The 11,788-nt window shown below is 43.2% G+C and overlaps 1 protein-coding gene across 1 annotated transcript; it reads right to left on the bottom strand.

Moving 5' to 3' along the window:
• Positions 1-4,600: 4,600 nt before the first annotated feature.
• Positions 4,601-5,931, bottom strand: LOC111379468. The gene is made up of 2 exons (XM_023002840.1): positions 5,101-5,931; positions 4,601-5,005 (listed from the first exon to the last, which is right to left on the bottom strand). Exons 1-2 carry the CDS (start codon positions 5,929-5,931, stop codon positions 4,601-4,603), a joined length of 1,236 nt encoding a protein of 411 aa, XP_022858608.1.
• Positions 5,932-11,788: the final 5,857 nt, after the last annotated feature.

Below are 11,788 nucleotides of genomic sequence, written 5' to 3' on the forward strand. Positions count from 1 at the left end.
CCCTTCGAGCTGAAGCATTTCTTAGTTGTTGTTTTCCTTGCTAGTTTTTTCCTTTTTAGTGTTTACTTTTGCTTAGCCTTGTTATCTCCTACTTGCTCGGGATGTGGGCAAGAATTCTTCAAACGTATAAACACATCTTTCATTCGATATTATTGGCGCTGGATGCGTGGTTCCTTTAAAATGTCGTCTCTCATGTTATTTTTCTTTTTACTGCTTGATGGTGCGGGGGAGTGTTCATATATATATATATATATATATATATATATATATATATTTTTTTTTTTTTTTTCCAAGGCTCTCCACCTAGCCGCGTATGCTATGTCGACCGCAGGGGGTAATTTGGTGGTTAAGGGCTTTAGCCAATTTTTTGACTTTCCAAGGCTCTCCACCTAACCGCGTAGGTTATGCCGACCGCAGGGGGCGATTTGGTGGTTAGGGGCCTTAGCCAATTTTTTTACTTTTCAAGGCTCTCCACCTAGCCGCGTATGCTATGTCGGCCGCAGGGGGTGATTTGGTGGTTAAGGGCCTTAGCCAATTTTTTGACTTTCCAAGGCTCTCCACCTAACCACGTAGGCTATGTCGACCGCAGGGGGTGATTTGGTGGTTAAGGGCCTTAGCCAATTTTTTGACTTTTCAAGGCTCTCCACCTAGCCGCGTAGGCTATGTCGACCGCAGGGGGTGATTTGGTGGTTAAGGGCCTTAGCCAATTTTTTGACTTTCCAAGGCTCTCCACCTAACCGCGTAGGTTATGTCGACCGCAGGGGGCAATTTGGTGGTTAAGGATCTTAGCCAATTTTTTGAATTTTCAAGGCTCTCCACCTAGCCGCGTAGGCTATGTCGACCGCAGGGGGTGATTTGGTGGTTAAGGGCCTTAGCCAATTTTTTGACTTTCCAAGGCTCTCCACCTAGCCGCGTAGGCTATGTCGACCGCAGGGGGTGATTTGGTGGTTAAGGGCTTTAACCAATTTTTTTACTTTCCAAGGCTCTCCACCTAGCCGCGTAGGCTATGTCGACCGCAGGGGGTGATTTGGTGGTTAAGGGCCTTAGCCAATTTTTTGACTTTTTAAGGCTCTCCACTTAGCCACGTAGGCTACGTCGACCGCATGTCTTAGTGGGGTGGGCGTGGATTTCAAAGTTGCCTGTTGGCATAAAAAATTCCTGGTCTTGTGAGCTCAGTAGGAGCACCGGGACGTCCCAACTAGGCTGGCCCTTTCGTAGCGCCCTCATCATCCGTCACTGCCAAGGTCTTTCATTGAATAAGATAAATTGTTACAACTAAGGGTGCCTTTGTGAGGCATTACATAGAGAAAATAAGCAATGCAACCTAATCTACTATATTTACAAAAGCGCAGCCGGCGTGTACATTTTGAGTTCTATTGGTAATACTTTTTGAGGTGTTCTGCATTCCATGGTCTACCTAGCGGCCTTCCTTTTATATCTTTCAAGCTGTAAGCTCCCTTTCCCAACCTGCGAATTACTTCGTACGGGCCTTCCCAGTTTGGACCAAGCTTTGGTGGGGGGTGTCCTGCCGCTGCTGCATCTCTTAGAACGAGATCTCCTGGCTGGAAGACCCTTGGCTTCCCTCTTCGGTTGAAGTACTCAGCGACTCTTCGTTTATAAGCCATCATTCTTATCGCCGCCTTGTCCCTTACCCCTTCGAGGAGGTCGAGTTCTCCCCTAGTTGCTGCGTCGTCGGGTTGCTTGACTTTCATCCTTCCTGTCTCGCTTAAGATCTCAACCGGAACCACGGCTTCCATCCCAAAGGCCAGTTTGAATGGCGTCTCCCCGGTCGACTCTCGGGAGGTAGTGTGATATGCCCATAGTACATTGGGCAACTCCTCAGCCCAAAGTCCTTTTTCTTTTTCTAATCTTGTCTTCAAATCCCACAGTATGGTTCGGTTGGTCACTTCTGCTTGCCCATTTGCCTGCGGGTGAGCAACTGAAGTCAGCCTGTGGTCGATGTGGTAGCTGGTGCAGAAGGCTCTAAAATTGTGATTATCGAATTGTTTTCCATTATCTGTAATGATTACCCAAGGTATACCAAACCTGTATATGATATTTTTCCAGACGAATCCCTATATCTTTGCAGTCGTGATGGTGGCCAAAGGCTCAGCTTCCACCCACTTAGTAAAGTAGTCGACGGCAACTAATAAGAACTTCCTTTGTCCTTTTAATAGGGGCAAAGGTCCCAAGATGTCCATTCCCCATTGTAAGAAGGGACACACCCCGAAAACTGCCGTCTGTTGCTCGGCCGGAATGTGGATCAGATTTCCATGGCGTTGGCATGCATCGCATTTTCTCACCAACTCTCTAGCATCTTCCTTAATACTAGGCCAATAATATCCTTGTCGAAGCGTTTTGAACGCAAGGGTAGTCGCCCCTTGGTGGTTGCCACAAATTCCCGCATGTACTTCGACTAGCACCTCCTGTGCTTCTGTCGGTCGCAAACACTTCAAATATGGCATTGTGAAGCCTCGCTTGTAGAGTTGCCCATCGATGATGGCAAACGAGGATGCCCGAACTTTTAGCCTTCTGGCTATGAGAGCATCCTCCGGCAATTTATTCTTTGTGAGATACTCAAACAGCGGGTCTATCCAACTTTCCTCATTTTCTACATTCATAACATCGATTACGTGTTGGATGCTAGGTTGTCGCAGAATTTGCACACTGGCTGTGCGAGGCAGTCGTCTAGGGTTGGCTGATGCGAGCTTAGCTAGCGCGTCCGCTCGCTCATTGTCCTTTCGAGGGACCTTAGTTGTCTTAAACTTAGTGAACCCCTTCTGCAAGTTTTTGACCTCCATTAAATATGCAGCCATCTTTCCGTCCTTTGCTTCGAATTCCCCCGTCACTTGCCCGATTATCAACTGAGAGTCGCTGCAAATTTCCACTGAGGTTACCCCGAGTCTGGCTGCCAATCCCAAACCCGTGATTACTGCTTCGTACTCGGCCTCGTTATTTGTTGCTGGGAATTCAAAATGCAGTGAGTATTCCAACTCTTCTTCATTCAGACCTATCATTATGATCCCCGCCCCGGATCCTTCGCCATTTGAAGATCCATCGATAAAAATTTTCCAATCTGCCTGCTCCCCTGGTGGGAGCTCGGGTGGGGTGGTGAGCTCAACGATGAAGTCTGCTAAAGCCTGTGTCTTAATAGCTGTCCTTGGCCTGAATTCGATATCAAACTCGCTTAACTCGATGGCCCATTTTAACAGCCTCCCAGAGGTCTCGGGCCGATGTAGAATCTGCTTGATAGGTTGGTCAGTCATTACTTGCACCGTGTGAGACTGAAAGTAAGGCCTCAATTTCCTGACCGCGACAATTAATGCAAACACCAGCTGTTCAGTCAGGCTGTATCTTATTTCTGCACCCCTCAATACTTGGCTCACATAGTAGACTGGTTTCTGCGCCTTCGGGAACTCTTTCACCAGGACCGCGCTGACTGCCTTTGGTGATACTGCCAAGTAGAGACACAACACGTCCCCAGGAGATGGGCTGGTCAAGATCGGGGGCTCTTGTAATGACTGCTTCAAGTTCCTAAGAGACTCTTCGCATTCCTGGGTCCACTCAAAATTGGAGGAGCCCCCTATAGCTTTGAAGAAGTGGTAGCATTTGTCCGCCGCCCGGCTCATGAAACGATTTAAGGCCGCTACCCGCCCCGTCAGCCTCTGAACCTCCTTCCTGCTGGTGGGGCTTTTCATTTCTAGGATTGCCCGAATTTTGTCCGGGTTCACTTCGATGCCCCTTTGCGTGATCATGAAACCTAGAAATTTTCCACCTGCGGTACCAAAAACACACTTATCTGGATTGAACCTTAATCTGCTTTGTCGGGCAACGTCAAACACTTTTTGCAGACAGGCCACTTGGTCATTGGCTCTGGAACTCTTGACCACCATATCGTCAACATAGACTTCTACGACATCCCCGATTAGCCCACAAAAAACTTTGTTCACCATCCTCTGATACGTCGCTCCTGCATTTTTCAAGCCAAATGGCATGGCTGTGTAACAGTACGTGCCAAAGTCCGTGATAAATGACGTCTTCTCTTGATCGGCCTCGGCCATTGAAATTTGATGATACCCCGAAAATGCATCTAGAAAGCGGAGCCTTTCATGACCCGACGTTGCGTCCACCAGTTGATCTATTCTGGGAAGTGGGTATGAGTCTTTTGGGCATACCTTGTTCAACCCAGTATAGTCTACACACATGCGCCATTTTCCATTTGACTTCTTCACAAGTACAACATTTGCCAACCACTCGGGGTATTGCACCTCTCGGATAAAACCCGCCTGTAGCAATTTTTCCACCTCTGCCCTGGCCGCAGCCTGCCTCTCAGGGGCAAGGTTTCTCTTTTTCTGCTTCACTGGCTTAGCCCATGGCTGGACACCGAGGCGGTGCTGCGCGACAGTTGAGCTAATCCCCGGGATATCCTTTGGGTTCCAAGCGAAGACATCCAAATTTTCGGCTAGACACTTCGCCAATTTTTCCTTCTCTTCGGATCCCAGACCTGTTCCAACAAGAAACTCCTTTCCTTCGTCAATAAAGATTTTTTCAATCATATCAAGCGGCTCGATCCGCTCCCTCGGAAGTTCTACATCCAGCATCATGACTGATGGTGGGCTTTCGGCTTGTATACTATCCACATAGCACTTTCTTGATGCATGCTGATCTCTCGCACGCTCCCGATCTCCCTGCTGGTTGGGAACTTCATAATTTGATGGTATGTCGATGGGACAGCGCTAGCTGCATTTAGCAACGGCCGGCCGTAGATAGCGTTGTAAGCCATGGGGGTCTTGACAACCAAGAAATTAGTCACGATCACCACTGTCACTGGGTATGTCCCAAGCGTGACTGAAAGCTCTACAGTCCCTTCTGGTATCACCGTTGCCCCTCCAAAGCCTTGTAGGGGGGTAGTCACCACCTTCAACCTTTCTTGAGGGATTTTTAGACCCAAGAAGGCATCCCAGGTGAGGACATTTGCCGCACTCCCTCCATCGACTAATACCCTCTTCACGTCAAAATTCGCAATATCGCCTACTATTACTAAGGCGTCATCATGGGAGTGAGTTACACCAATCAAGTCCTCTTCATCGAAAGTTATACTCTAGTTGAATCTTGCTTTTTCTGTATAGAGCAGACCCTTAATGAACGCGCATAACTCTTCCTAGCTGAATTTGAGTCGTCGTCCGATGCTACTCCTCCAATGATCATGTTTATCACTCCTACTCTTGGTGGGGGTATACCTTCGACCCTTTGCCTGCTCTTATCGTTTTTCACATACTTTGCCAATAGCCCCCGTCTCAGCAGACGCTCAATTTCTTCCTTTAACTGTAGGCATTCTTCGGTATTATGCCCGTGATCTCTATGAAAATGGCAGTATTTACTTTGATTTCTCTTGCCCGAAGGGGTTAGCATTGGTTTAGGCCATTCGAGCTCCTTCATGTGTTGTATCTCCATCAATAACTTTGTTCGTGGAATGTTCAAAGGGGTGGGTGTCTTGACCTCCTCTCGTTTTTGCCTGACTGACCGGTCTTGGACATAACCCTTGCTCGTGCATTCACTCTTCTGCTTATTTTTATCATTGTGCTTTTGCTCGTCATATGTTTTTCGCTTATTAGCTTCCGTCTCCCTTCCATCCCTGAGATTTTTAGTTACCTTCTCTGCTTCCTCCGTATCGACATACTTGTCTCCCTTCTTTAATATGTCATGCATCGACTCCGGGGGGTTCTTGGAGAGTGACATCTTAAAGGCCCGGTTTCGCGTTCCATTCATCAAGGCCGTAACCACTGCGGACATTTGCAGGTCTCTAATGCCAAGAGTCGCCCGGCTGAACCTGGCTAAGTATTCCTGCAATGACTCGTCTTTGTCCTGTACGACCTGCATTAACCCAATGGCTATCTTCCTCTTCCTCTTGCTGCTTAGGAAATAAGCCATAAAGCTCTCGGAGAGCTCATCAAATGACTTGATGGAGCGCGGGGCCAAGGTTGCTACCTAGTCCCTAGCCTCCCTCCTGAGCGTGGGGGGAAAGGATTGGCACATCACGGCGTCCGGGGCGGCATAAAGTCTCATCAGATCTACGAAGGTTCGTAGATGGTCAAGCGGGTCCGTGACTCCATCATAGGCTTCAATCATGGGCTGTTTGAAGCCTTTAGGCAAAGGGACCACCATGATTTCTAGGGCAAACGGGTCTTCCTCCAAAACCATCTGTCTCCGCCTATCTTTCCTTTTGGACAACGCATCATCTATCTTCTGTGACATGATTTCTTCCATCTTTCGTTCCAGGTCTACCATGGTTTGCGGGGGCTGTTGAGCTCCGGTTATTGGGGCTCCCGCGTCTCCCGCTCCCCGCTGAGAGGTGGGTGAGACAACCGCGGGTGGCGCTTGAGGCGGTTGTTGATTCGTCACTTCCGTCGGGCTTAAATGAGGGATGGTGGTTCTCTGCGACTGGTCTTGTAAAAGCACCATCATTGCTGCCAACTGGTTTTCCAAAGTGCTGAATTGACTCTGCGTCACATACTGAGGGGGCGGTGGTGGTTCATGACCCCTTGCAACTGACTCCGACTCCGACTCCATCTCCGCCGTATTCCCAACCAGGTGAGTATCACTTCTTGTTCGTCTTCTTGACATGGCTTTTTAGTTCAAATGAATATTCCCACAGACGGCGCCAATGAAAGGCGGTGATTCAACACCCTTCTGTTTACCCGGTAATGTTTGGCGTTTCCACAACTTCGTCAAGTATGCAAGACCTGAAAAATGAAGGTGGGGCTTTCTCCCCCGTTTTAACTCCAGCGTGAGAATTAGTTTTCAGACTTGGAAACAATATATTTGAAAATCAGATGGCTAAAAAGAGAATGGGAGCTCAAAGAAAATCATCCCTTACTTGTGTATCATCCGGGGGTATTTATAGACATTAGGCACTAGGTAACCGCTGGGCGGTTGTGGTGCCACGTGTCCCACGATGGTACTCCCACTACACCCACGTTCTGAGTGATGAGTCCTTAACTTCCCGTCTGAAGATTGTACCTATATCAGCGACCATGTAACCTTGTCGATTCATTAAAGGTTTTATGACTAAGTGTTTGGACAAAGGATATCATTCCCGTTGAGGATTTCGCTTAGTGGTAGAATGATTTCTTGGGATAGCGGTAGAGCGCCCTTTGGGGGTTGTGGTAGAGCGCTCCCTAGACGTAGTGGTAGAGCGCTCCCTAGGTGTAGTGGTAGAACGCTCCCTGGGTGTAATGGTAGAACGCCCTTCGGGGGTCGTGGTAGAGCGCTCCCTAGATGTAGTGGTAGAGCGCTCCCTGGGTGTAATGGTAGAACGCCCTTTAGGGGTCGTGGTAGAGCGCTCCCTAGATGTAGTGGTAGAGCGCTCCCTGGGTGTAGTGGTAGAACGCCCTATGAGGGTCGATGGCCTTGCATCGGTGTGCTATGATCTGCCTTGCTTGTCCTTGAGGGTGTCTACTTCTACCAACCTATATCACCTGGTAATATTTTTCTCTCAAAATATTCCATTGTTTATCATAAACTTTGTGACCGAGTTCACCATCTGTGTTGGATTTACAGAAGAATAGAATATCAATGGTACACTTCAGGTGAGGTTTTTGCAAAGCAAATTCAAATCACAACAAGAAATTGACGAAAACGTAATGAAGAAAAGTCAATGGCCAATGGGTACTTCAGAAATTAGGTTTTTAGACTGAAAATTTAATGGAATAGAGAGATTTTTTGGTGTAGAATGAAGATGCTTGCCGGTTGGAGTATTGGAGAAAAAGACGGTGACAGTATGTTTCTCATTGCTCAATTTTATTTTTCCTCCCTAAGGGATTTGAGGGTTTTGGTCTTTCGGATTGGGGGTTTTTTGGGCTTTCTTTCATTTTTAGAGGCCCCTTGAAATATGAGGCCCAAGGCATCGACCCTGGGTGGTTGTTAAGAGCAACGGTAGCGATTACTACATATGATTTTGGATATTGAAAGCTAAGCTGATCTGATCTTGGAGTTTTCATCAATGGTGGTTGTTACATTGAGCCCCATTTTTTATTTGGGGGGGGGGGGAGTATTTTTGTATAGTGATTGTTTGAGAATGTGTGATTAAAATATAAGGATTTTTTTTGATTTACATATAAAAGTATTTTGTTCAGGAATGTATAATTGAAAATGAGTTTTAAAAAAAATGAAACTCGAATGAGGTTTGAATAAGCCTCTCTATTTATAGAGCAAAAAAACCTGAAAGATGTTGAAAAGGAAACAAACATCTAATAATCTAATTGTATTAAAATATCAAAACTAATATAATAAATCAAACTCATTACAAAATCCTAATTACTATTAATTTCTATATTTATTCTTATTCTGATCTCAATTATTTCTTCCCAAATGAGAGAACTCAACTTCGACGAGTTAGATTGGATATTCATTTTTTAGGAAGGGCGATCTTTTGACCTATCCAAATGTCTGTACTGAACCTTGGATAACATCTTGTTGTATTCATATCAAGGAGGATGACCGTTCTTAAGAACCAAATATTTAAACTGATCATATGACATCAACTGAATCTATAAATTATGCTCAATATTATGATCTGACCAAGTGTGTCTCCTAACCAAATATCGATAGGATATCAGTGCAACAAACTTAATTCTTTCGCTCATTTCTCGTGGAGTGTCACACCCAAAAAAAGAAAGAAAAAAATCTAAAGAGATCATTGGTCCAGCGAAGTTTTCAATTTAGTGGCTTCCCCCCTTTCCCCTCACCCTACGCTTTGACTTTCGCTTAAGCTTTCCCGATTGGGGGCTTAATTGATTTGATACCTGAGAACAATAGTCTTTCCTAGAAGGACTCCAAAAGGCAACAACTCATGCAGATCATCCATAAAATTTTCAATTGATTTTGCGAAAAGAAGTGCACAAGGATCTAGCACTACAGATTGGCATGTAGAAAAAATGATTGCGAGAAAGAAGGCTTGAATGCGCCACGACTAGGAAACAATTTTTCTACACTAAAAATATAACTTTCATTCAAATATGACAGGCGGTCAAATTGATTGTCTTTAGATGAATGCTTAAAAAAAATTCTTAACGAGTTTAGGAAACCGAGTCAATGAAACACACAATAAAAAATAGTAATTACTGTTGGAGTCTCCAAACTTAAATTGCTTATAATTGAAATTTTTTTTTCTTTGTCTTTTTAGCATAGGATGAAATTTAGGAACATTAAAAAAAGGATGAGCTAACACAATATGTCGATAATTAGTAGGCAACATTCTAATATAAATAGGAAAAGTGTACAATCGGACATTGGCCTTGAAAAATAACGTGGTAACTCAGGGAGTATCATGCAATTGAGTTAATGCCAAACAAAGTCTCATCCAAAAGAGTAGGCGATATCAATTTTGGCACTAGGTTGATGACAGATGGAATGCTTGACTTTGGTAGCAATGTTATGGGCAATGCCCCAACTACAGATGTGATCACGGTAGTAGACATAATACAGTGTTCAGACTCTTATCTTTTATGCAAATGGAAAAAAACAACTACACTATAATCATTTAAAAACCCTAAAGATTTTATAAATTGAGACAAATAAGGTTTGATCGTGTAAGTACAATTCTCAAAAAGTCTTTCCTCTACATTAAATGCAACAAGAAAACCTGCTTATTTTTATTTTGTGCACTTTCCAAAAGAAAGGTAATCAAGTACAGAGAGATATTGTCTCTTTCTTTCCATATAAGGGTCAAAATAGTCTCTATAGGTGTGAAGATGTTCCTTGAATGAGTTTCTCTTAAGACTAAAACAAAATGTTGAAAAATGTTTATTAGAATATGCTCACAATCTAAATCCAACATGATGATAGAGTATCTCATATTAGCCATAGTCTGTAGTATTCTAACTCCCTTAGCATGCAAGTTGGTTGATTTGTCAATAAGATATAATATAATTAATGGAAAGATATCATACATTATCTCATCACTATAAGGGGTATCGGGTTCCATAACAAAAAATATTTCGCTAAGGCAAGAAGCAACTGCTTCTTGTATACAAAATCTTCAAGTTTTAATAGCCCATCGAAGACCAGTGCTGTGATAAGTGTAGAAAGAGACGTGAGCATGGAAACAGCAGGTGATTGGTCGACTCGTAAAAGCAAATTCTCAATTTGTTCCAATAAAGATAGGAATCCTTTAAAAGACAATGAAGGTCAAAGAACTTTATTTTTCCATTTATCAACAATTGGACTCATAAAGTTTGATATTTACGCTGAAATATTTCTTTTTCTTTTCCTTTTTAAATTAAAATAAATCAATTAGAAATCCAAAGGATTTTTTTTAATTTAATTTAAATTTTTTTTTTTAACTTGACTTGACAAGCCAAAATACCCAATTCAAAGTAAAAATTCTCAATATAAACGAAATTGATACCTTACGAGACTCAAATGAGCCAAACGGTGTCTCAGTCATGATCTTCTAGTTGGTACGGCTACAATGGAATCCTGTAATTGTTTCGTCCAAGGGACTATGTTAATCAATAGGAACAAAGATGACAGCTCGTGTAGGAAAAAAAAAAAAAAAAATTCCTTTTTTTCTTTTTTCTCATTTTTAACGACTAATATGCTAAACAAAGTTTCAGACCAAAACCAAAAACAATGGATGAAACCACTATATAGAAACCAAAATAGTTGCATGGTATGTCGATTTTTCTTTGGGAGTCGGATCAAATGGCAAGCTGACAATTAAAGGTAGCCGAGGGTGTGGGGTAAGCCAAGTTTCAATCGCAACAAGTAGAAGATGGCAGCTGCACTCCTTTCGTCACCTGTAAAGATTATTGTAGGTTTAGAAAAGTGATTATTGGAGTTTATTGTCAAAGGTTTGTTGGTGTATGTGTAAGTGATATGTAGGTGATGATGATAAGGTAAATAAGAAGTGGCAGGATTGGAATGGTAGAGAGGTGAAGGATATGGTAGTTCTGCAGGTGGTTGGCTCAGGAAGAGACGACGTCGATCAATAGATTAGGCAGGTGAAAACGTTTGTAGATACGAATTTGATACAGAGTGAGGTGGGGTTGTCATAGATGGTGTAGGAAATGTGTCTTGACAAAAAAGAGAATGGAGAAGAAACGAAAATCAAAACCGAAAAGATGAATAAGAAAATGAAGGCTCAAACACGGTATCATTGTCTTCAAATGATATATGCCCCCTCTCGAATAGAATTTAGATGCTTGAAGGGGTCTGACAAATGGTTTACAGGATTTATCAAGCCTACACAAGAATTTGACACTCAAACAAAGTGAATTTCTCCAAAACTTGAGAATGAAAAAGGGATTTGAATATGAGAAGAAAGTGGATTTTCAATACTTTGGAATGAAGAAAATTATCTCAATTGTGGCTCAATGATTATATGTGTTTTTTGATGTTTTTTCTTAGTCATCAACAACATATTTATAGCCTTCAAACATTGTCATACGAAGTGGTGCCAAAAAGCTTCGAAAAGCTACCGAAATTTTGAACAAAATGGTCAATAATTGCTAGTCAGGCTTTCTATGTGGTCGCGTAAAACAAATCTATACGACCGCATAGTTCATCTCACTGTTTAGGCCCTACATACGCCTATGCGACCACGGCCTATTTTGGCCTCGAAAATGGATTTTTCATTCCTCATTCATCTTATTGAGTTTGAACAAAATACAATAATCCCCAGTTGTTCAACATTTAATAAGATCTCATATTCAAAATATATAATACTTGTGCGAAAGGATTAGATATCTTTCGATTTGAATCTAACATAGTGTAATTCAAACAAAAT

This window comes from Olea europaea, unplaced genomic scaffold, assembly GCF_002742605.1.
Source record: "Olea europaea var. sylvestris unplaced genomic scaffold, O_europaea_v1 scaffold1991, whole genome shotgun sequence".
Taxonomy (NCBI): Eukaryota; Viridiplantae; Streptophyta; class Magnoliopsida; order Lamiales; family Oleaceae; genus Olea; species Olea europaea.

What these genes read in the sequence shown, in the direction of transcription:
- LOC111379468 (XM_023002840.1), bottom strand. Translation starts at nt 5,931, where the DNA reads ATGGCTTATTTCCTAAGCAGCAAGAGGAAGAGGAAGATAGCCATTGGG. An exon ending in AAAAGCAAGATTCAACTAGA is followed by an intron (nt 5,006 to 5,100) that starts GTATAACTTTCG and finishes TTTGACGTGAAG; the next exon opens with AGGGTATTAGTCGATGGAGG.